Genomic DNA, 26,397 nt, shown 5'->3' on the forward strand with positions numbered 1-26,397 from the left:
GCATCTGCATTTGTGTTCAAGCATGCATTTCTGTTGGTGTTTCCACAATTTTGCCTAACCCCTATATCATGCAACTGATTTGACTGCAATACAGGGTCTTTAATAGTGATGGGAACAAAATTTATGAGCATTATGAATCTGCAGCTACATGATTACTCTGTAATTCACAATTAAATGTGTGCCACTCTCATACAGCACATGGGAAAAACAAGCACTTACATCTTTCTGTGCCACCTCTGATATCTCTCAGTTTATTATGATTATCATTTCTCCCCATGTAGGTGTGTGCCAAAAAAATATTCTCTGAATTGGAGGAGAAAGTTTCTGACTGAAATTTCATGAGATCATTCTGCAATGAAAAATGCTTTTGTTTTAATTATTGCCATTCCAATTCATGTATTATGTCAGTGGCACACTCTCCCCTATTTCACAGTAATGCAAAATGAGCTACCCTTCTTTGAACTTTCTCAATCTTATTAGAACAGCAATGCCATTCCGTGGTATTTATTTCTACATCAATAATAAAAACTGGCATACAAACTCTAAGAGTGAGTTGAGCGAGTTCTGAAATTCTGAATAACTTGTCTTCTAATCTCTTGAAGAAATTCAGAAGCTTCATCACTTTATAGCCATTCCACTTGGGTGGGCTTACCAATGAAGCTGCTAGTAATGAGTTACTAAGTGAGGATGAGTTAACATAGTTACTAAAGGATGTGATTTACTTTGATTTCTATCAAAAACATTGTTGCGTAGTAGGTGTGTTGCTTGGACACCCAGCTGTCAAGCTAAGAGAATGGTGAGGAAATTACTCTGCAATGTTCCTAAAGAAAATGGCTATATATTCCAATTCAAATGAAATAGTTGCTTCATCTTTTACTAGGCAGAGAGTAGTGAAAACGCCATTTTTATGGAATATTCAAGTGCCATTACATCAACAGGTGTTGCCAAAAAACCAAAGAAGGGATGTTATATTTCACTTGTGTCACACTTCAAGCCTATCTAGTTTCTACCAGAATGTTTTTTTGTGGATGGTAACATGCTGCCACACTACCTATTGTCGACTGGATCAAGTATTCCTTTATTCTGCATACGTGACACTTTAACAGAGGATTGTTCAGTACATTTTAGGAAAAGAAGTGGTAGGTATGGGACTTTAACTGTTGTTACCAATAAATTACTCAACTGTTAAATCTGTATGGAAATGCAGTGTTTTTGTCTTCTAAAATATAATTTCTGCACTTTAACTTAGAAATTTTTGGAATTTCACAATTTTAAATTAACAACTGGTCTTCATTTTTTACCAGGTCGTTTAGAAGGTGGTGATGAAGTTGCCATTGTCTTCAGCAATTGATCTGACTGCTTGCTTAGCACCTGCACCTGGTCTACCAGCACTTGCTGAATAGAAAATGATCCCACCATCCTGAAAGTGAAGAAAATGTTTTTAATATAGGAGTTATACATTTTTTTAATACATGAACTGTAACTTGATTAGTTCACACAGGACATGCTGGGAATGAAGGAATAGAGGAACCCTTACTTGTTCACCCAACAGTCCCTGCATGAAGAACTAAGTTACAGAGTACATATAATAAATGCAGAACTATAAAACATTTATTTATATATTTAGATTTGTTGTACTTAATCCATTCAGTCAGATGTCATAAGAAAGAGGATTTGTTAGTCTGTAAGGTAAAGAGGAAACTGCATGCGCAAGGAATCAAGAAGTCACCTCAAAGGAATGGCACGATGCCTTTCTTAGTAATTTAAGTATATAGAATAATGGAGCACACATGACGACACAGAGTAGATCAGAAGTCTACACATAGACAGGTATCCGCACGCAAAATCCAACCACCACAGAGCAGAGCAACTCATTTCTCCAAACTTTGGCTATCCACACACAGTGCCGAAGTGATGCTCATGAGCTCAAAAGGCTGTGTACAACATTCTTCGCCAATGGTTACAGCCATAAACTGATCCACATAGCCATGCAAGGAACAAACAACAGCACGATAGACAAGAAATTGACAAACTATAGACGGAAGCACGTTACCCGGTGTGAAGCTTGTCTCTGACTGGATTGGTAAACACCTTTGCTGGATTCAGCCTGTCTTCTGCAACAGCCACAAGATCCAGAAAGTGCTAGGCTCCACCAAGACAACGTAGACTCTTTAAACTGTAGGTGTGTAAAAGTTAGAATGCCAGTGAGAAGAAGTACACATTGGTGAAATTCGCAGGCCAATAGTAATGCACATATGGGAACATGAGTGCTACATTCATCTAGGGCAACACAGCAAATCTGCACTGGCTAACTACCAACAAAACTGTGGCAAGGAAATACAATTTAACAAAGCCAGTGTACTTGTCAAGCAAACGGTTTTGGTAAAATGCAAGATGAGGGAAGCCATCTAAATACTGAAATACCCTAACACGAATAGAGGATGGACTCAGGGTTGCACTAGTTTCGCTGCCAGCCCTCAGAATCCATCAGGCCACACCAGCAACATGAGATGGGAGCACTACCAGCAAGTAACTGCCACCTCACTGCCTGTGTCCTGGAGGAGGAAAACAGGAGTCCACATCACCAATCATGGCAGACAATCTAAGAAGAAATAAGTAACAGCAGTTCCCCACTTCCTTCACCGTAGTAACTTATTACAATGAAGTTCCCACTCCTACCTTAGTAGATCAATTGTAACAACAATATTTTAAAATTGTGATGTACAAATAATGTCATGTTCACTGAACAGTAATAACAAAATGTAAGTGACTCTGCACAGCTAAAACACGCCAGTAGACGCAGAAGGAGGCTAATATAACCACAGCCAAAACAATGGTTTGCTTACAATATAATATGATACTATACTGGAAAAACTTATGACAACCACCTCAAAAGTGTTTGCAAATTTTATCAACTTAAAGCAGTGCAGATGAATACTCACCCAATATCCATTCAAAGGTGTAAACAGTGAAATGCAGAATTATACTTTTGATACTGGAATGTGCTAAATTAATTGAAGCTAGCCAAACTATATTGATGTTATTCTGGACAGTGAACACAATTATTAGTGGAAAGAACTTTCATTTGGTAAAGGTGGTGCATGGAAGGGGTGAATTTACATGCACTCTGGGCTGTTGCTAAGCTAACACTTTCATTTGCTGTTTCTTCATGCTGACATCAATTTCAATTAAATTCCAGTAATAAAGTACCCAGTAAATGTTAGCACTTTCTGTATTGCAGAATAAATACATTAAATCAGCGTAAAGCAAACTATGTTAGAATGTTTAAATACAATCAGCATAACTGTATTTCACTTACACTTATGACGAAAAATGAAACAGTGATGATAGCACATAACGATCAAGACAATGCTAAAATTGTGTCAGACTTCTTCAAATTATTCAACTGAAGACTCAACAGAACATGTAAGTTTGATCCTAGTCTAAAAAACTAAAAACTACTAGAAAAGATTACACCACAAAGTTACAATAAATTTACCATGCAATTAGGTAACCGAAAAACTATGAGTACAAAGTAGCAGTACAAGTATGGAAGCATGCCAATGTTCAAAACCTACATAAACCCATTTTTGACATTTGGATTATTAAAGAAAGAAGATGATAAAGTAAAAGTGAGCAAAGAGTGGAATAGTGATAATCCACCCACTTCACCAAATGGCTGCTAAGTCATATCGGAACAATTATGGAGGACGTGGCTGACTACTTGACATTATACGTCATTTTACCCAAAATTGTTCACACTAGAAATTACGAACAAGAACTGCAAGAATATCAACAAGGATTTGAATACTGAGTGTGGGATAAATGAATGCTTCAGTGACTCCATGCCTGCTGTATTTTTCATGTCTTTGTGGTCCTACAAGCACATTCTTAGATTCCTCCTTAATACTGGTTCTTTTAACTTCTGAATTAGAATTTTTGTGGGGGTTGTTGACATCTATCTTTAAGTATCTGCCAATTCAGGTTTTCTATGATTGCTGCGGGTGAAACAAATCTGTGCCTATTTGAGCTTGCCTTCTTTGTTAACTCCCTTGTTAGATATGGGACCCACACACTTCAGCAGTATTTTAGCAAGGGACAGGAGTGTTTTTAAGGAATCTCCTTTGCAGACTGACTGCATTTTGCCATTATCCTACCTATGGAACTGTCACCTGCTGTAACTACAGTTGAAACCACATCGTCATATCTGCACAAATTTCTACACCCCGATATTTCTGTGAATTGAAAGATTCCTACCATAACTTCCTATCATAGGCAGAGTACTGTGTTTTTGAATTTCATGTAAGGAGCAGTTTTGCATTTTATATACACATAAAGCAAGTAGCCTTTTTTTAAACCACTTTTGAAATTTTATGAAGATTTGACTGAATATTTGCGCATTTTTTCAAAAAGTATTTCATTATAGGTAACAGAATTATCTGTAAAAAAATCTGAGTTTCCTATTAACAGTGGCTGCTATGTCATTAATGTACAACATGGATTTTAAAGATCCAAACTTACCTCCATGAGGGCACACCTTAAGTTAAATATACAGCTGCTAATTACAGGATACTGCATCCGCCCCCCCCCCCCCCCTACTCAAAAATCTTCAATTCAGTCACAAATTTTGTTTGATGCCCAACATAATCGTGTTTTTAATAAGAATATTGGTATGGTAGAGTATTAAAAGGTTTTCGTAAGTCAACAAGAGCTGTACCCACTCTGTTATGTTGATCTTTGATTTTGGGTATGTGAAATGAGAAAGTGTGTGTCAGGTGTAACATTTCACACGACATTTATGTTACACATGCTGGTTGGCATGGAGGAAATCATTCTGAGTGAGATACCTCATTATGTTTGAGTTTAGAATACATTCCAACATATGGACATCATTATGTTGGAAATTTGATTTTGCCTACCACTTTTGATACTCTTCTTTTAGATGGGTGTGACCTGCGAGTTATTCCAACCACACTGTTTCTCAATGCTACCAACATTTTACGCTGGAAGGAAATCCTCAACACTGAACTGCACAAAACCACGTGAAAGGAATAATTCTGAAGGGCAGATTTCAATTTAAATACTTCGTTTTTTCGGGTTTTGCTTTCACAAATAACATATTACAGCTCTATATGCAACAAGCATATATTACAGTCCCTAATCTGAGAAACAGTGGATATAATAGGAATTCAATGGCACACTTTTCAATAAAGTCTGCGTTGGCACAAAAGCAATGCGATGCTTCCACTTTGCCATTATGCTTTGTTGAGACCCATGATGGTAGCAGGACCAGTCCGAAAACATTTCTGTACACAAGCGACTTGTCATTTGGGCGCCGCTTTTCTAGCGTTGCCCCTCGTACAGTTTGTATCTGTGTCAGTTTTCGCTACTGTGATTGGCCTACGTACTGTATACAAAACTTGCAGTCATGGCGGCTCAAGCAAACCCCTACATTATGATATGTCCCGTATGGAAATTTTACAGTTGTGGCTCCCAAGCGTCGGTTCTGTTACTTGGGACTAAATCGGCACCTAAGTGATTTATCCAATTAATTATACTTTCTGTATGTAGACATGCAACTTCAGTACATGCATCAGTTCACACTGGTGCCTTGCCTGAAATGTGTATAGCTTGACATGTGACGCAGTAGCAAGCCATTATTAGAGCAGAAAGTGTTGCTCTATGTATCATGTAATGTTCATTGAAGTACGTTTTGGGGTTTTGTGCTATGTATATTCTGGGATGCAAGTAGGTAAACATATTTGGGTTAACCCAAATTCACGACAAAAGTGTTCTTAAATGAGTGGTTTATGGACAATTGAAATAAAGGGAAATTTATTTCGTTTAAGGCAGCTTTGAATGTTTATCGATAATGAATGGCAAGTTTCGCCGTACTAGCTATCATTAGATGGATTGAACTATCATTTTATTTTGGATTCTCCATTACTGCACATAGCCGTTTTCGAGTACAGGGACAGATGTTATGCATATTGCATAGGCTGTAACTGGTGTGCTATGTCACAGATGTTCAAACAATCTGTCGTATGTCATATTGTTGAAGTCCAGCCAACCCTCTAAACTCTAATGAAGTGACTAATTAACTGTAATCCAAGTACGTTCCTTTGATGGGTTATACCTACGATACATTCATTCGACAATGGTTAAAAGCCCTAAACTGAACAGGAGAGAATACAAACTAAAAAGATTCCGTATTTAGATTTCATTAACGGCGGCCAGTGTGGCCAATTAATGTTGTTCAAAGAAACTGTTTTGGCTGTGGACACCAATGCAATCAAAATATTAAATGTTTTATTGCTTAATTTCTAATAATGATGTTTTAGATCTTTTTTTTGTAACAAAAAGTAGACAAGGATTTCATGTTGCTACGAAATGTATTACCCCAGGCTTAAGCTCTTACGTTTGTATGTAAGCTAAAAATATTATCCTTGCTTTGAAGAATTAAAGCTAACTATGTGAGCAATTCAAATAGACATTCTACTTCGAAAAACTTATGGGCCATATAATACGTAGTATACAGAGAAGTTGCAGCATTAGAAAATTGCAGCGAAATGCAGGAAAATCTGCAGCGGATAGGCACTTAGTGCAGGAAGTGGCAACTGACCCCTAACATAGACAAATGTAATGTATTGCGAATACATAGAAAGAAGGATCCTTTATTGTATGATTATATGATAGCGGAACAAACACTGGTAGCAGTTACTTCTGTAAAATATCTGGGAGTATGCGTGCGGAACGATTTGAAGTGGAATGATCATATAAAATTAATTGTTGGTAAGGCGGGTGCCAGGTTGAGATTCATTGGGAGAGTCCTTAGAAAATGTAGTCCATCAACAAAGGACGTGGCTTACAAAACACTCGTTCGACCTATACTTGAGTGTTGCTCATCAGTGTGGGATCCGTACCAGGTCGGGTTGACAGAGGAGACAGAGAAGATCCAAAGAAGAGCGGCGCGTTTCGTCACAAGGTTATTTGGTAAGCGTGACAGCGTTACGGAGTGTTTAGCAAACTCAAGTAGCAGACTCTGCAAGAGAGGCGCTCTGCATCGCAGTGTAGCTTGCTGTCCAGGTTTCGAGAGGGTGCGTTTCTAGATGAGGTATCGAATATATTGCTTCCCCCTACTTACACCTCCCGAGATCATCACGAATGTAAAATTAGAGATATTAGAGAGAGAGTGCACGGAGGCTTTCCGGCAGTCGTTCTTCCCGCGAACCATATGCGACTGGAACAGGAAAGGGAGGTAAGGTCAGTGGCACGTAAAGTGCCCTCCGCCACACACCATTGAGTGACTTGCGGAGAATAAATGTAGATGTAGATACGTTACCGAACCCCTGAAGACAGTGCGTAATATGTGAAAACATAACTGTGCAACACCGGCTATCTGCAGTCGTTGGGGGCTGCCCATTCGTTGTGGCCTATGGTAACCGCTTTTATACTGCAGGTTGTCGCCTGGGTTCACGTGCCACCAAACACTGGACCGGGCCACAACATCCGTGGACACACGTTATTGATTATATCCGTGATTAGCATACGTGCCGCTGTATGTGTTGACTGCACACAAAGTGACTCAAGTCAGGTTCAAATGGCTCTGAGCACTATGGGACTCAACTGCTGAGGTCATTAGTCCCCTAGAACTTAGAACTAGTTAAACCTAACTAACCTAAGGACATCACAAACATCCATGCCCGAGGCAGGATTCGAACCTGCGACCGTAGCGATCTTGCGGTTCCAGACTGCAGCGCCTTTAACCGCACGGCCACTTCGGCCGGCGACTCAAGTCAGGATAAATGTTTTATAGACACGAAAAGTACTGTGATATGAATACGAGAAATACTCTCAAAAAAGAAGAACCTTTTGAGGTTACTGGCCGACAGCAGAAACATCGAAAGATTCCCACAATTTATCTATAAACCAACCAGCCTCTTACTGCTCTCCAGCAATGGCTGGCTGAAATATTACATCGATAGCAATGAGATTTCAGTAAATTTAAATACAATTTTTATTTTGATAGGCTTGTGAATGTGAGTCATTTGTTGCACTGGCTAAGAACTTTCATCGCACCGAGGTATGAATTTTTTCTGTACACTTGGGTGAGTGGATGCCTAAGGAAGCCTAAAACTGTTACCCGGTTCCTCTGTACACACAAATGAAAACTTGAGCTCATCATTGCGCACACATTGCACCTATGCCAGAGTAGTTTGAGATTTTTGACCGCTTACGCCTACATGTACTTAGCAAAAGAATGCCTGAACTACATATGTGTAAATGGCGGCCGAAAACGCATTTTTGGAAAAAATCTCTCTTCCTGGAGACTGTCTAAAATGTTTTGTTTCGAAGCAGATATGGCCGTTCGTCCAACGTGATGGCTGTGCGTAAAGTGACCAAGGATGGCTGTCTTCCTCCATACGCTGGAAGAACATTATCGCTCAGCCGTGACATTAAGAAATTTTCCAGCAGAAACGAGACTACAAAGGAAGTTCAAACCTCTTCCGTTTCTTCGTCATTACATTACAAGTGCTGAAACAGTGAGTACGAACATGTGAAGTCGATTTCAGAAAGTAAAGAATTGGCTAAGGGCAAAATCAGCCCTTAATCTGACTTGTGCCAAACTGTACGAACAGTTGGGGCACCTAAATAATATATATTTAGAAATTCAAATATCCTCCAGATTTAAAGTTTAACGTTACGTCAACGTCGAGGTCATTTGAGACATGGCACAAGCACTGAATAGGGGAGAAAGAGGAAGGAAATCGGCCTTGTTTTTGTCGAAAGAACCGTCCTGACATTTGCCTCAAGAGATTTGTGGAAATCACGGAGAACCTAACTCGGGGGCATTCGAAGCGTGATCCTTTAGAATGCAAGTCCAGCGTCTTACCACTGCCCCATCCCGCCCGGACATTTAACGAAAGTATATTATTGCACACTGATGTCTTTACGTGTACGCCAAATGACGTTTTAATCAACAATTTTCAGTATCGTAACCCAAACATACTGGGGCAGATGTAGTAATGAATGAGATCCAACAGTATGTAAGCCACATCTTGGCTACTGACACTGTCAAAGTAATGTTTTTCCCATAATATCAGCACTTTTTTATGGGTGGGGTGGGGAGAGCACTCCCACCAGGAGGTTAACAGTAGGAGAAGGACAGTAAAGGAGTTATCCTCATGTTCTTCCAAGATAGTACTGCGGGACTCGTGAAGAAGTTGAATTTATAGCCAGCAGGATGCATTGTGATGCAAAAAATATAACAGAATATAATCAGCAGTGAAATTAGGTGTTTGTAGTGGATGAGAAAGAAGGCATGGATGAATGAGGAAAGGACGACATATATTTCAAATCCTAAGAAAAATCTTTAAGTCTCTAGAGATTTCTTTAGCGGAATGCGTAGACGACTTAACGAAATAGAGGTGAATGTAGAGCTATCTAAAGACCAGCTACGGTATATTTGGATTTGGAAGGAAGAAGACTTCAGAAAGGGAACTTGTGGGGAAAAGAAATTTGCTGAATCTCTGGTTCGATGGACACGCGACGCCCGTCTGTCCTTCTGAAGAAGATGGGTTTAGATCCGTCGAAATCGTTGTCAAGGTGACTTGAAAACCACCATTTTTTGCAACTGGTTGGCCGTCCTTTTTCCTGTTGTCTAGCCATTGCTGTAGTGCAGCCATGTTCAGAATATCGAATATAATCAACAAATTAAAGTATCTGGATTGTTGATGCCAGCAAAAGGTTCTTTATCAGGATGCAATATGAAGGAAGGTTCCATAGTGTAGTTAAATATTTTATTTGGAGCTGCGGTTGTTTAATAGCTGCAACTTTCTCTTAAATGTGCCAGTACCACTCTGATTCAGTCCTTTAACAAGTCACTGACAAAGAGGATGTTTACGGGGCATGTAATCAACCTCTTTCACCCCATAGAACACGATTAGGCTGTAGGACTTCCTTATTTGTTTATCAAGGCGAAAGACCGAACTAAAATAGCTACTTCCACAATGATGGGAGTCCAAATAATGTGAAATTGTGCAGATGAAATACCTCGCATATTTCCTTTTTGCAACCCAGCTATGAAACTTTCGCTTGCGTGAAGGTACGTGTCGTCGTCGTCGTCGTCAATGCGAAGGGCTTCAGTCCAGTTGCAAATGATGCGTTTCATTCGCAGAGGGAGCTGTGAGGCTTTTTTGAAGCAACAGCACATGAAACTCTTGCACCAGCTGCCATCTTCATGTTACTGAAGAGCATTTGACGACTTTCCAGGCGCTGAATACTGTGCACCGAACAAGGCAGGTAGTGGATCCAGAGCCTCAATTAGGGAACAAAAAGAATGGGCCAGATGGTCGGTGTTAGCTCTCGCCCTCGCACGCAGAGCCATCGCGGTCCAAACGAAGAAAACACGTCTGCCAAATAGAAGAAACCTCTTTATTTGAAATCCAAGCTCTCTTTGCTTGCGAACATAGATAACTTTGTTAATCGTCTAGACCTGGAAGAATGCATATGCATTATAACGACTTTTCGTGTTGAGCTTTCCTTTGGGAAGTACTTCGTTTACGAGCATGAAGAGTTAGACAGTAAACACACACAAGATAACGCACGTTTCGCTGGTTGATGGGACTGTTTTGGTTTAATGAAATGAGAATAAGCCTCTGAAAACGTTGAAGAATAGTACGTGTTGCAGTCTTACTGACGACGCTCATCACCTTTAAGAAAGAAATGTGACGAAGACTTCCCTGAAGTAAGTATTAGACTATGTTACACACTTCCAAGATCAAGAACAGAACATATACAACATTCGATTCTTCTAAAGATTTCTTTGAAGACTAATCTTTTGAGCAATATATGAATGAGAAGGTAATTGTATTTTATTTGGGACATCTTGCTGCTAGGGTTTTATGTGCAAACGTTAGCTACCTGTTTTTACAGAGAGAGAGGAATCGATCACAGCTAATCTTAAGGAGCACACAGCTGATAAGGATGATTCGAGCAAACCGCGGAAAATGCGAGTCAGGATGGCCTCCTTCGGCAACAGAACCTGCATGCTCCCAGACACGAGATCAGAACTGCATCCAAACAGAACACTATAGGTAGAAGAATGATGCAAAGCAGCAACCTATAGTATGTTAATCAGCTCGACAATGACATTTAAGCTTGTCGAGTTTTGAAACACAATGTCCATCAGGCTACTACATCACGCAGATTGTGTCCCTTCTAACACAGAGAGAAGCTTCACATCACTAAACGTAAACGGGAGGAGAAATGACACTGCACAATTAATTCTCCGCACGTCAAGAGTAAAGAGAGGAGGAAAATGAAGAATAGGAATTGTCTTGGTAGCAAATCAGATGTACAGTAACGTGTAGTAGCAACGAGGAATGAAATCAATGTGACTATCCGAGCATTGAAAATACCTTGCAGATTTTCATTATGTGCCAACAGGTTCGGCAGCGTTTGTCGATAGTCTTGTTAAGTTCTGCATGATGAAATGATGACAAGAAGCTTCAAATTTTGAAAGATATCTGCGTGGCTTTTGCGGAATATTACCAAAATCCTGCAAATGTGAATAAAATAAAAAGAACACTCTGAGGGACGATACGAATTGTGGAATACAGGATTTGTTCGAAAAGCTCAGGGTCGAAATCTCTACATAGCCACGCTAAATTTTGCATCTCCGACTTCCCCAAATATCTGAAACAGACCGAAAATGTGTTGCGCTTACCGGTATTGTCAAAATTCGCCGGAAACTGAGCAACTACACCATGGCTATTTAAGAAACATTATGGAACGAGTACGTATATCGTACCCACATAATTTTCTCACTACAAACTAAATGAAGAAAAAAAATCATAATTCCAATGCTAAATTACTCTTTTTGCTTCATTAACTGTGCAAAGACAGACACAAAAGAAATGCGGATGCAAGCACGTAGAATTTTTACGAAATAAGGTATCAACCAACCTTACCGAACGGTTGAAAGACTGACGTGAAGAAGGGGTCACTGATCAAACTCACTGAGGAGCACGAAAAGCAATTTTTTAATCTGAAGCCGTATTTTCGGAAAAGCAACATCACTCCAGCTGCAGATATTAATTACACACCAATAAATCTGGAAGATTTGTTAGGATTTCGGGCGCAGTCTATAACTACCTGTTGTTGCAAAGAGAAAGTTTTGAAGTCTAAGGCAGAAATGATTTAAAGAAAGACCACAGGTTGGATTCGAAGTGAATTGCACATGAAACACGTGATTGACTTCAGACAGGATCATGTCGATATGCAAGCATCGAACGTGTGGTTGATACTCGCAGATTTGCACGCAGAAACTGAAGGATACAATCAAGTCAGATGATTGTTATGAGAAAATACTAGTTGTATTTATTGAAAGAGCAAGAAATAGATAACAGGTGCAGAAAGTATGGGGATTAGGAGACCATATCTCAACCATAGGTGAAAGTAAAACGATTCGCCAGAAATGCGGACAGCTGTTTGAATAACGCCAGGTGCAGTGCAATATATGGTGGCTTGCGGAGTATGTACAGTGTATGAAGATGTAAACTGAACATTCCCTCCATACTTCACTCTATAAGAAAGAGTATTGTCGCTGCAACGTAACAACTTCATAACTGGTAAACTACCAAATGCAAACAAACCTGACGTAACAGTGATCAATGAAACAGACTCGTCTTCCTCACAGACATTGCTGTACCTAATACTCATAATTTGCAAACCAATTGTATGAAAAGGCACCTAACTGCAAGGATCTGGAAGTTGAGATAAAAGCAATGCGGAAACAAAGATCCACACACATCGTTCCTGTGGTAATACCGAAAGCCGGCGTTATTCCAAACTGGACTGTGGAAAGCCTACACCTGCAGAAAATTTAACTAAGTTCTTCGACAACCCGATGTCCGTAATATTTGCAGAGTACACAAATAGAAAATTCCACAGGAAAGGAAATAGTCTAAAATTACTGACCACATATCTGTCGCTGCCAGTATGGGGGACACCAGCGGAGCTGACTCAACTGAAGATGTGGAGGTATGAAGTAACAGAATGATTCTGGTAGTAATACAACTAAAATTAAATATTACCCCATATATTGTTTTCTTAAGCTAATCACATAGCTGATGATGTCGCACGATTGTAAAGGCGATCATCAGAACACGGGCAATAATCTCGAAAGTTATGAACCATTCTGCAACATGAAGAAATAAAACTACTTACATGCAGTCGCAACGGACGCGAAAAGAACGAACGATACCTACAGGCGCTCGGACGCCGCCTACGAAGCTACTGGCGTCAGTACAGATGGGTACGTCGCCGCGTGGACAGACACGCTCACACACAGTCTGCGCCACTCGGACGTCAGGCTTTCCGGGGACAAGGTCTAACGCCCGTTCGTTTACGCGTTTGCGTCAGAAGGGAGATTCTGGTGGGTTTCTACGTCCATCCCTGATATATCTCCACCTCTTCGTGACGTCCAACCACAAAACAAACTGCCAGCAAACTACTTCCCTGAATCCAGTCTCGTCGACAGTTTCTGGTAAGTCTGGGGAACAAGAGACGCACCACCGTTAAGTTTATACGGCGCCACTCTCATTACGGCACGATCACTTCCAATGCTGCCTTTTAGCCCGTATCTTGTTGTGTGGTGTGATGTGATGTAATGTAATGTGATGGTTACACACTGTGTCTCCTGCAACTATTCCACCCTTATTATGTTAACCATCGAGTAAACACTGCTCCATGTATTTGCCTAATTATGGCAGCTCGAAATCTTACCATCGTGACATGTAGTACATCGTCACTGTGGCATGTGTTGATTTCATTAAATGGAACAAGCTGATTTCTTTGTTAAAATTTTCTCTTGCGATAAAAAGTAGGCTCGTGTTAACGAATGAACCAATTTATGTTGTTTAAGATGGCAATACTAGCTACTGAGTTTTATGTAGACGCCCGAGAAACCCGTAAACATTTTAATTATTTCTCCCTGTGTGCATTGTTAAAATATCTAACATTAAAAAAATCAACCCACAGTAGTGATGAAAAACTGTATCTGAAGTTCGTTACTTTCAATATCGTCAAAAAAGCCATCATGCTTATCAGATCACCATCTACTGCGCTCGATGGCATCACAGTTCAAATGATAAAGCTTATTATTGACGCACCAGCACCCACTGTAATATGTCTTCAACCACACCTTAACCACAAGTGTTTTCCGTGATACCTGAGAAAAGGGACTAGTTAAGCCACTACATAAAAAGGAGTTTGCCACAGCACCCTCAGATTACCGACCTATTTGCATTCTTCCTACACTATCCGAGACCTTAGAATATACAGTCCACGACTAGCTAACTAATTACCTAACTATGAACAACCTAATAACGAATACCAATCAGGTTTCCGTTAAAGGCAACAGATGATACGAAACTTGCCGTGAATGCGCAAAATTCGACTATCATGCGTTTCTTTCACTTCAGCGAAGTCTTTGACACTGTCGACTTCGACCTTTTGCTTGCCAAACTTCGCAGCCTAAATTTTCCGCCAAGTGCAGTGCGATGTTTACGCTCATACCTAACGTTTCACCAGCAACGCTTCATGTGCGGAACCATAAGTTACAGTGGAGGCAGGTAGTATCAGGTGTCCCCCAGGGTTCGGTGTAAGCTCTTATATTCTTCTCAGTGTGTATCAATGATGTGTCATCAGTTTTGTCCTACTATAGTTATCACATGTACGCTGACGACCTCCAGTTGTATCTAAGTGTAACACCAATAAACCTAAAACAGCTATTGAGAATCTCAATACTGACCCGTGTGCACTATCAAAATGGGCTCAGGATATAGATTTAAAGCTGAAGCGGTATTGATTGGTCGTTCTAGGCTCGTTAGCCCGAAATATCGGGAAACCCAACCACCTGTAACCCTAAATGGGACAAATATCAACATCTCCCATTCAGCAATGAGTCTAGAAGTAATAGATGAAAATCTAAATCGTATTGAGCACGTACCTGCAATGTGCAAGAAGGCATCAGTATTTCTCAATGCCATACAAAAATGTAAGGAGCTCTTCCCTCTTGACTCGAGAAACTTGTAAAAACACGTACTTCCAATAATTGATTACAGCTATGCTATCCTGCAAGGCCTTTCTCAAGAAAACACACGGCGCCTGGAATTGCTTACGAATGCCAGTTTCGTTATATCTGAGATGCTGGAATCTTCGATCATATTTCATCACTAAATGTACAGCTAGCCTGGCAGCCTGCAGACAGAACAGAAAGGATTTCTATGCCCTCTGCCGTATGTATTCTGATATCAACGTACACTATCCCTCGTATCTCTCCTCGACCTTAACGTTCTAATCTGAATAACATCGTAGAAATACCCGTTCCCATAACAACAAAATCTTGTGTCCCACTCCACCGTTCAGCCACTTTCTCAAGGTCCTTCAATATGTAGTCGAATATAAATTGTAATGGATAGATGTTTACGGGACTTCATTAAATAATTGACATTTATTGTCGAACTAAACTTGTTCTCAATTTAGCACGTAATATAGGAAATCACAAATGATCATGTACATAACAGTAAACAATTGCTTAGAAAACAAGGTATAGAAGTTAATAAAGAAAAACAAAAATAACTAGGGTCTCGGCGGGGTCAGGGATTTTCTCTGCCTCGTGATGGCTGGGTGTTGTGTGATGTCCTTAGGTTAGTTAGGTTTAAGTAGTTCTAAGTCTAGGGGACTGATGACCATAGATGTTAAGTCCCATAGTGCTCAGAGCCATTTGAACCATTTTTTAACTAGGGTCTCAGTCATTTTTTAACAAATTCATTCAACTGCATCTTGACCAGAGTGCACAAGTTTTACCTGCTGTAATGTTGTAGACTGTGTAAAAAAAGAAAGAAAGAACCGCTCTTTGTTTGTTAATTGACCCACAGAACATTTAACATCACTCGCGCACCCCCCCCCCTCTCTCTCCCCCCCCCCCCCCCTCTCTCTCTCTCTCTCTCTCTCTCTCTCTCTCTCTCTCTCTCTCTATGAGAGAGAGAGAGAGAGAGAGAGATATCGGGATCACGGATTATGGCGATACCCCTGCCTGCTCTTTAAATCTCACGCGTCCCCATTCGTCTGTTTGAGAAACTGAGCCTATATCTTCCCATAATGAAAATGTTTAGCTCAGACAGGTAAAAGGTGTGAAGATTTTTCCATCACCTATCTTGGAATTACTATTTTACAATTACATGTCATACTCTAAACAATTTACAGAATGACATGTTCAGTTTTTATCGAACTGAATGATTTTATCCAATTCCAGTTTTGTGTTAAAGCATACAGCTTACACACTGAAGTATTACTTAAGATGTAGCCTCTGCCGTTTTGAACATATTTTGTTACCTGTTCCATTTCCTGAGGCTATTTGTTATTAAGTTTGATTCTCTAGTAGAAAGTACTGTTTTGAGTTTTTGTTTAACTTTTTTTCTGTACATGTAAGTTAGATCTTGCTCTTGCTTCATGATCAATAAAGTTATCAGTGTAATAATCGCTTATAGTTTTCTTAATGTATTTAATGGATTGGTAGCTATAATCAGATACTGTAGTCACACTCCTCCAAGTATTCAGATTTTTACTATTAGCCCACTTACTGGTTTTAGTTGGTATTCGTATGGACTTTCACTGCAACTTAAATATTGTGACCATATTTTATGTTCTTGATTTACAAAAAGTGATGCCATAGGTAAGAACTGAATGCATATACAAATAACATGTAACTTAAAGGCATTTTCTATTATATGCTGATGACAGGTCTGACTGTGTTACATGATGACATTGTCTTCAGTAACAGCTTTGGGTGCTCATTTCAATTTGACTGACAGTCTATATTCATTTCCAAAAATTAAGTGTTGTTAAAACAATTACAGAATTATCATCTACATTTAATCTGAATTATTTTCACTCCCTTCACACTAGAATTCATACCATTTGCTTCCTTTATTTTCAGCGTTTGTTTATTGTCTAATTGTAATCATTCCTAAGTGTTTCATGTGCTTTATTTACCTGGCGTGTTTGGTGTTTTATCTGTAATTGCAATGTTGCTATGATTCAGAAAAAGGGTTTCTTCTCCTGACTAACATTGTCTCTGAAGTCATTTGTGTATATGAAGGACAATATTAATTCTAAGATATTACTTTAACTGCTTCATAAATTTATAATGGGTGGACAAGAACATGTAAACACAAAAAAAATTACCGTGCCTAAAACGGTAAAAGAAACCAGCTGTTGTTCAAAACAGCTTCTAGTCGTCTCGGAACGGACAAGTACACAGGTTCTGTACGGTTTTCAAGGGAATCTTTTACCACCTTGCCTGCAAAATAGTGGCAAGTTCAGGTAATAATGATGGAGGTGGGAAGCTATCACGCACTTTTCTCTCCAAAGAAAATCACAAAGGCTCAATAATATCGAAACCTGGTGGCTCGTGGCCATTGGCGATGCGAGACTTAATCCTCGCGCTCACGAAACCAATCTTACACGATGCGGACTGTGTGAACAGGGACCCTGTCGCCTTGCAGCTCAACATCACCATTGGGGGAGCAAACATTTTACCATTGGACGGACCTCATCAGCCAAACTGGTCACACAATCCTAGGCAGTAAAGCGACCTTGCAGAGAGGGGCCAAGGAATACCACGATATGGCTGCCCACATCGCCCCGAACCCCAGCCGTGTTCCAGTCTTGGGACGTAAACACTGTCAGAAATCGGAAACAGTGTGAAACAAGACTCATCCGATCTAACGACTTTCTTTCATAGCTAAATAGTGCAGGTTTTATGAATTCTGCACCACGTTTTCCTTTTTTTGTTTTGGTTTTAGGGCGCAAAACTTCTATGGTCATTAGCGCCCGGTCTGTGACTTAGGAAACAGTAAAAAACCGAAAATGGAAACCAGCAGCAATGGGAACGAAACTCAAAAAATTGGAGAAACTAAAAGCAGAAGGAAGGCTTAAAAATCCACTACAGAAAGGGGTTGACTACCACGTTTTCCCGTTATGATGTGTGGTTTTGGAATTCCAGCCTGCCCCGTAATTCCTTTCTTATGGAGTTCCATTAGTGTTGTTTTGTTGAGAGTTCGCGAGTGCGACATACTGTTCAAAATGGTTCAAATGGCTCTGAGCACTATGGGACTTAACATCTGTGGTCATCAGTCCCCTAGAACTTAGAACTACTTAAACCTAACTAACCTAAGGTCATCACAAACATCCATGCCCGAGGCAGGATTCGAACCTGCGACCGTAGCGGTCACGCGGTTCCAGACTGATGCGTCTAGAACCGCACGGCCACAGAGGCCGGCGACATCCTGTTCTGCAGTGACGTCTGCAGCTGTCGTCCTATTTTTTTCGTCACAATCCTCTTCAGTGACGCTCCGTCACAATCATTTAAAACATTTTCGTCTGCGTTGTTACTAAGAGAATGATGTTTTTTCCGCTTTGCTTATGTGCGGTATAAATCTTCGATACGGTTCGTGTTGAAACAACAAACTTCGGCTCCCTCGGTTACGGAAGCACTAACCATACGAGCACAAAATTTTCCCACGTTCAGATTCACTTAGCTCCCACATAATGCACTCACACAACCATACAGAACACTGTTCTGACCACCACTGACACTTGCAACGTATTGAAGACATTGCAGAGGTGCCTTTCGTGGTCAAACACAGCAGCGCAACCTGTTCAAGCATGCATTTCTCAGTGTCTTTCCACATTTTTGTTCAATGCCTTTATTTTGGATAAGGTGTATATTTTATTAAAAGTTTCGCTTTTGTGAGGTGCAAACTCACTCACCTCTATACCATGCTTTCCAGATACGGTAAGACTCTTTCATTTGCTATTCGTCTTTTTCCAAATGATTAGATCTTTTTAGATCGTGAACAACGTCGAAGGTCTTGGATGTAAGAAGTTTAGTAATCATCATTCTGTGGTTCAAGACGTACACATTTTGTAAGCACTATGTCTGTCGTTTATTTCTATGTCTTCTGCACTACATTTCTTTAGCAGAAGTGTGATTTTGCATGTTTTTGATACTCTGCAAAGTTACCAGAGATGCAAATGCCGGAATCAGTTAGGAACCATATTTATAAAACCGCGTTTCATCTCGTCTTACTGAATCTACTGCGAGTTGGATTTCTAGAAAATGCTACGCCCAGCAAGTTCGGCAAATCAAAGCAGCATCTAATGAAGGTCCCACGTCATGTCCACTTTGCTATAATATGGAGGAAGAGAGAAGAAGATAACCACCTACTGTGTGTTTCGTAATAGGGGACACTGTACTGTAGTTTTTTTTTATTCTTGTTGGAAGACAGGTGCATCTATACACACACACACACACACACACACACACACACACACACACACACACACACACACACACACACACCACTGACGAGCGAACGCGAGGAATCCTATAATGATTCTTTGGGGAACATATTTTTGCTGCCTGGGATAAGTCTGCAAATGAAATGAAGAAAGTTCAGTAAACGAGGTTTGAGTTTCGTGGTTGACGCCCATGAACTACGCGGTGTTTTCCAAAGGAACCATGCCGAAACTGAATGATATAAGGGAAGGACAGGACAGGAGGACACATGGGCTGGAGGCGGATTTCAATTCCGCTTCTCTTTAAGGTGAGTGCAGCATCTTTACCACTGCACCACGTCCGTCAGTAATAAAGTTCGTTACGTCTTTATGTAGACTGATCTGATGAGCCAAAACATTATGTCCACCTGCTTAATAGCTTATTTGTCAGTCTTCGGGACCAAATACATAACTGATTCTGGGTATCAGGGACGCGACAGTTTGTTGGTGGGTTTGTGGAGGTACGTGGCATTAGGTATCTATGTATAGCTCATTATTTTGCGTAAATAACGGGCCACTGATTGAGAGTACGAGATGTGGCGCCCGGTAGCGATTCAGATTGATTCCATCTAATTTGGTTGCCAAGACAGCAACGTGAGTTTATTGTAATGCTACACAAACCACTGTAGCACGGATCTGGCTCCGAGACACGGACAGTTATACTGCTGAGAGATGACACTGCCGTCGGTGAAGACATAGGGCATGAAGGTGGCCGAACGGTTTGAGGCACCGTTTCACGGATTGCGTGACCTCTCCCGTAGGAGGTTCGAATCCCCCCCCCCCCGGCCCCTCCCCCCCATATATATATTAGCATAAGTTAGTGAACATTTCGAACATGGAGGGACCCATGTGGTTCGCAGCTGTCAGGGTGTCTTCGATTGCTTCCGCAGGTCCCACTCAGGCAGGTTAAGTAGGAGAATGTATCCCACAGCATAGTACTGCACCTATTAGCCTGCGTCCGTGACGCGCTGTACGTTTAGAGCCGCTGTCCCCCTTGATGACTGCGTTTGTGGGAAGATCATGTACCTAGTTTAGCAAAAATGTGACTCACCCGAAGAGCCGGCACATTTCCACTGATCGATGGTCGAATCCCGATGGTCCCGTGCCCAATGAAATCGTAATTTATTATGATGTTGATCGGTCAACACGTGAACACAGCGGTGTTCTACTGCGGAGCTCCATGCTCAACAATGTACGATGAACGGTGTGCTCCGGAACACTTAGGTGCACACCATCATTGTGTTCTTTCGGCAGAGATGCCACAGAACACAATCTATTGCACTTTACAGAGCAGACAAGCCTCCGAATCCCACGTTCTGTGCCGAGTCGTGGACGTCCAACTACTAAGCGCCTAGGGACAGTTTCACTGTGCTGCCTCTTTTCGCAGATGCTCACGACAGTAGCGCGTGACCATTCGACAAGCTCCGCCGGTTTAGAGATACTCGATCACAGTCTCTGCATAGTAATAATCTGCCCTCTGTCAAAGTCGCTTTTTTCCAATGGATTTCCGAATTTGGAGCCCATACCTTCTCTAGGGTGATCCCCGTCCGTGTCTGCTCGGCTTACATAGGCTATTTTTGTTACCGCGTTACGTGCCTACAACGCCACCAGGCGACATCCAACGTCGCGGTGGGCAGTGGTCATAATGTTTTGGTTGAGCAGTGTATTTCATGACTATCCTTTTAAGCATGCGTTTATCTTCTTGTGTTCAACAGATGGGCACAGCAGTGGAGGCAGCTAGATACATTTGCGCCGTTCATGGGCAGAGCACAGCAAAAAATGGTTTTCTTGTTTTAAGGAGGGCCGTTTTGACGTTAGTCTCTCGAAGTTGAGGAAGACCTTCGGGGTTTCATATAGATCATTTAAACGCATTACTCCACAATGGTTCACTTCATTGTACTCTGGTACTGGCAGCTGTGATTAACTGTGATCATTTCAACATCGTAAGACATTTGCGAGCAACGGGGAATGACAAAAAAATCGGACTGTGCGGCTGGTCCCGGCGGAGGTTCGAGTCCTCCCTTGAGCATGGGTGTGTGTTTGTCCTTAGGATAATTTAGGTTAAGTAGTGCTCCCTGCCGTCGTTGGATAAGCAGCTGCAGCAGCAAGTCGTATACTCCTAGCTCACTCATTTGTTACATAGTTTAATTCTTAATTTCCTTGCGTGTTTTTGGTACTTGCATTGTTAATTCATAAATTTCGGGCGTATTATAGTATTTGAGAGTTGTACCATCGCGTTTTAGTACCTGAATAGTGTAAAATCGCGTAGTCTCCTTCCGCCGCCGAGCAGTGTGTCAACAGTGCACAAGTAGCAGCATTACTGCATTTACTAGGCAATCTTGTATTTTAATAACTGTTTAAATTTTGTGTCGATTTGTTTGCGCTCTCTGTAGATTAGTTCAGACGTTCTTTGCACAACAGTTTTTAGCATGGATAGGGACTGCAACTGCTGTGTTCGGATGCAGGCTGAGTTGGCATCCCTTCGCTCCCAGCTTCAGGCAGTGTTGGCCTCGGTCACACAGCTTGAGGCTGTTGCCAATGGGCATCACTGTGGGGTTCCGGATGGGGGTTTGTCGGGGACGGCCAGCTCGTCCCACGCATCCCCCGATCGGACTACGACTGTGGTTGCCCGGGATACTGCCCGCATTGAGGCTGATCCCTCACCTGTGGTAGAGTGGGAGGTCGTCTCAAGGTGTGGCAGGGGGCGAAAGACATTCCGGAGGGCTGAACGGAAGGCCTCTCCAGTTTGTCTGACGAACCGGTTTCAGGCTCTGTCTCAGGCTGATACTGATCTTCGGCCTGACATGGCTGCTTGTCCTGTTCCAGAGGTTGCCCCTCAATCTGCAAGATCCGGGCGGTCGCAGAGGGTGGGCTTACTGGTAGTTGGGAGCTCCAACGTCAGGCGCGTAATGGGGCCCCTTAGGGATATGGCAGCAAGAGAGGGGAAGAAAACCAATGTGCACTCCGTGTGCATACCGGGGGGAGTCATTCCAGATGTGGAAAGGGTCCTTCAGGATGCCATGAAGGGTACAGGGTGCACCCATCTGCATGTGGTCGCTCATGTCGGCACCAATGATGTGTGTCGCTATGGATCCGAGGAAATCCTCTCTGGCTTCCGGCGGCTATCTGATTTGGTGAAGACTGCCAGTCTCGCTAGCGGGATGAAAGCAGAGCTCACCATCTGCAGCATCGTCGACAGGACTGACTGCGGACCTTTGGTACAGAGCCGAGTGGAGGGTTTGAATCAGAGGCTGAGACGTTTCTGCGACCGTGTGGGCTGCAGATTCCTCGACTTGCGCCATAGGGTGGTGGGGTTTCGGGTTCCGCTGGATAGGTCAGGAGTCCACTACACGCAACAAGCGGCTACACGGGTAGCAGGGGTTGTGTGGCGTGGGCTGGGCGGTTTTTTAGGTTAGATGGCCTTGGGCAAGTACAGAAAGGGCAACAGCCTCAACGGGTGCAGGGCAAAGTCAGGACATGCGGGGACCAAGCAGCAATCGGTATTGTAATTGTAAACTGTCGAAGCTGCGTTGGTAAAGTACCGGAACATCAAGCGCTGATAGAAATCACCGAAGCCGAAATCGTTATAGGTACAGAAAACTGGTTGAAGCCAGAGATAAATTCTGCCGAAATTTTTACAAAGGTACAGACGGTGTTTGTAAAGGATAGATTGCATGCAACCGGTAGTGGAGTGTTCGTCGCTGTTAGTAGTAGTGTATCCTGTAGTGAAATGGAAGTGGATAGTTCCTGTGAATTATTATGGGTGGAGGTTACACTCAACAACCGAGCTAGGTTAATAATTGGCTCCTTTTACCGACCTCCCGACTCAGCAGCATTACTGGCAGAACAACTGAGAGAAAATTTGGAATACATTTCACATAAATTTTCTCAGCATGTTATAGTCTTAGGTGGAGATTTCAATTTACCAGATATAGACTGGGACACTCAGATGTTTAGGACGGGTGGTAGGGACAGAGCATCGAGTGACATTATACTGAGTGCACTATCCGAAACTTACCTCGAGCAATTAAACAGAGAACCGACTCGTGGAGATAACATCTTGGACCTACTGATAACAAACAGACCCGAACTTATCGACTCTGTATGTACAGAACAGGGAATCAGTGATCATAAGGCCATTGCAGCATCCCTGAATATGGAAGTTAGTAGGAATATAAAAAAAGGGAGGAAGGTTTATCTGTTTAGCAAGAGTAATAGAAGGCAGATTTCAGACTACCTAACGGATCAAAACGAAAATTTCTGTTCCGACACTGAAAATGTTGAGTGTTTATGGAAAAAGTTCAAGGCAATCGTAAAATGCGTTTTAGACAGGTACGTGCCGAGTAAAATTGTGAGGGACGGGAAAAACCCACTGTGGTACAACAACAAAGTTAGGAAACTACTGCGAAAGCAAAGAGAGCTTCACTCCAAGTTTAAACGCAGCCAAAACCTCTCAGACAAACAGAAGCTAAATGATGTCAAAGTTGGCGTAAGGAGGGCTATGCGTGAAGCGTTCACTGAATTCGAAAGTAAAATTCTATGTACCGACTTGACAGAAAATCCTAGGAAGTTCTGGTCTTACGTTAAATCAGTAAGTGGCTCGAAACAGCATATCCAGACACTCCGGGACGATGATGGCATTGAAACAGAGGATGACACGCGTAAAGCTGAAATACTAAACACCTTTTTCCAAAGCTGTTTCACAGAGAAAGACCGCACTGCAGTTCCTTCTCTAAATCCTCGCACAAACGAAAAAATGGCTGACATCGAAATAAGTGTCCAAGGAATAGAAAAGCAACTGGAATCACTCAACAGAGGAAAGTCCACTGGACCTGATGGGATACCAATTCGATTCTACACAGAGTACGCGAAAGAACGTGCCCCCCTTCTAACAGCCGTGTACCGCAAGTCTTTAGAGGAACGGAAGGTTTCAGATGATTGGAAAGGAGCACAGATAGTCCCAGTCTTCAAGAAGGGTCGTCGAGCAGATGCGCAAAACTATAGACCTATATCTCTGACGTCTATCTGTTGTAGAATTTTAGAACATGTTTTTTGCTCGAGTATCATGTCGTTTTTGGAAACCCAGAATCTACTATGTAGGAATGAACATGGATTCCGGAAACAGCGATCGTGTGAGACCCAACTCGCTTTATTTGTTCATGAGACCCAGAAAATATTAGATACAGGCTCCCAGGTAGATGCTATTTTTCTTGACTTCCGGAAGGCGTTCGATAGAGCCTACGGAATATCAGACCAGCTGTGTGGCTGGATTGAAGAGTTTTTAGCAAACAGAACACAGCATGTTGTTATCAATGGAGAGACGTCTACAGACAAAGTAACCTCTGGCGTGCCACAGGGCAGTGTTATGGGACCATTGCTTTTCACAATATATATATATATATATATATATATATATATATAAATGACCTAGTAGATAGTGTCGGAAGTCCCATGCGGCTTTTCGCGGATCATGCTGTAGTATACAGAGAAGTTGCAGCATTAGGAAATTGTAGCGAAATGCAGGAAGATCTGCAGCGGATAGGCACTTGGTGCAGGGAGTGGCAACTGACCCTTAACAGAGACAAATGTAATATATTGCGAATACATAGAAAGAAGGATCATTTATTGTATGATTATATGATAGCGGAACAAACACTGGTAGCAGTTACTTCTGTAAAATATCTGGGAGTATGCGTGCGGAACGATTTGAAGTGGAATGATCATATAAAATTAATTGTTTGTAAGGCGGGTACCAGGTTGAGATTCATTGGGAGAGTCCTTAGAAAATGTAGTCCATCAACAAAGGAGGTGGCTTACAAAACACTCGTTCGACCTATACTTGAGTATTGCTCATCAGTGTGGGATCCGTACCAGATCGGGTTGACGGAGGAGATAGAGAAGATCCAAAGAAGAGCGGCGCGTTTCGTCGAAGGGTTATTTGGTAACCGTGATAGCGTTACGGAGATGTTTAGCAAACTCAAGTGGCAGACTCTGCAAGAGAGGCGCTCTGCATCGCGGTGTAGCTTGCTCGCCAGGTTTCGAGAGGGTGCGTTTCTGGATGAGGTATCGAATATATTGCTTCCCCATACTTATACCTCCCGAGGAGATCACGAATGTAAAATTAGAGAGATTCGAGCGCGCACGGAGGCTTTCAGACAGTCGTTCTTCCCGCGAACCATACGCGACTGGAACAGGAAAGGGAGGTAATGACAGTGGCACGTAAAGTGCCCTCCGCCACGCACCGTTGGGTGGCTTGCAGAGTATAAATGTAGATGTAGTGTGCAAGCTTAGGGACTGATGACCTTAGCAGTTAAGTCCCATAAGATTTCACACACATCTGAATATTTTTTTTTTTTTTTTTTTTTTTTTTTTTTTACATGTGTATGGATACCGCCTGCTCTAAACGAAAATCACAAAAATCAGCGGGTGGCCATATGTGCATCTCTGGTTGCTCGTTGTCAACTGGCTAGTGAAGAACAACCATTCCTGTCCTGTGTAGTTACTGGCGACGAGAAATGGTGTCTATATGCTAACACAAGCAAAAGAAAGGAATGGTTGAGCCCAAACGAAGCAGTAACTCTCCGTACAAAGACCTCTGCGCAAACACGAAAGATAATAATGTGCATTGGTGGAACAGCGACTGTGTGGTGTACTACGAATTGCTTCCCCGTGGTGTAACCATCACTGCTGACATTTGTCAACAACTGAGACGTTCTGCAGATGCAGTCCAGGAACAATGACCAGACAGCCTGCGTGTCGTGATGCTACTCTACGATCACCCGCCCGCTTTCAGCAAGACTGACAAATAGACACTATACAGGAGATGCGTTGGGAAGTCATTACGCACCCACCTTATTCACTTAGTCTTGCACCCTCAGCTTTTCGTCTTTCCTCTCTCTACCTAAAAATCTTCACGGAACTTCCTTTCGGGACGAAAACGTACTCCGAACGTGGCTCGTCGAGCTCTTCGTCTCAAAACCGAGTCATTTC

General features: G+C 42.0%; 1 protein-coding gene across 1 annotated transcript in view; it reads right to left on the bottom strand.

Annotated features, from left to right (window-relative positions):
* Nucleotides 1-26,397, bottom strand: part of LOC124721509 — a 105,767-nt gene that overhangs the window by 3,966 nt on the left and 75,404 nt on the right. The window contains exon 2 of the mRNA XM_047246526.1: nucleotides 1,302-1,420. Coding sequence (XP_047102482.1) covers nucleotides 1,302-1,419 — 118 coding nt within the window. The 5' untranslated portion in view covers nucleotide 1,420. The remainder of the gene's footprint in view (nucleotides 1-1,301; nucleotides 1,421-26,397) is intronic.

The sequence above is a fragment of the Schistocerca piceifrons genome, chromosome X (genome assembly GCF_021461385.2).
Source record: "Schistocerca piceifrons isolate TAMUIC-IGC-003096 chromosome X, iqSchPice1.1, whole genome shotgun sequence".
In the NCBI taxonomy this organism is placed as follows: Eukaryota; Metazoa; Arthropoda; class Insecta; order Orthoptera; family Acrididae; genus Schistocerca; species Schistocerca piceifrons.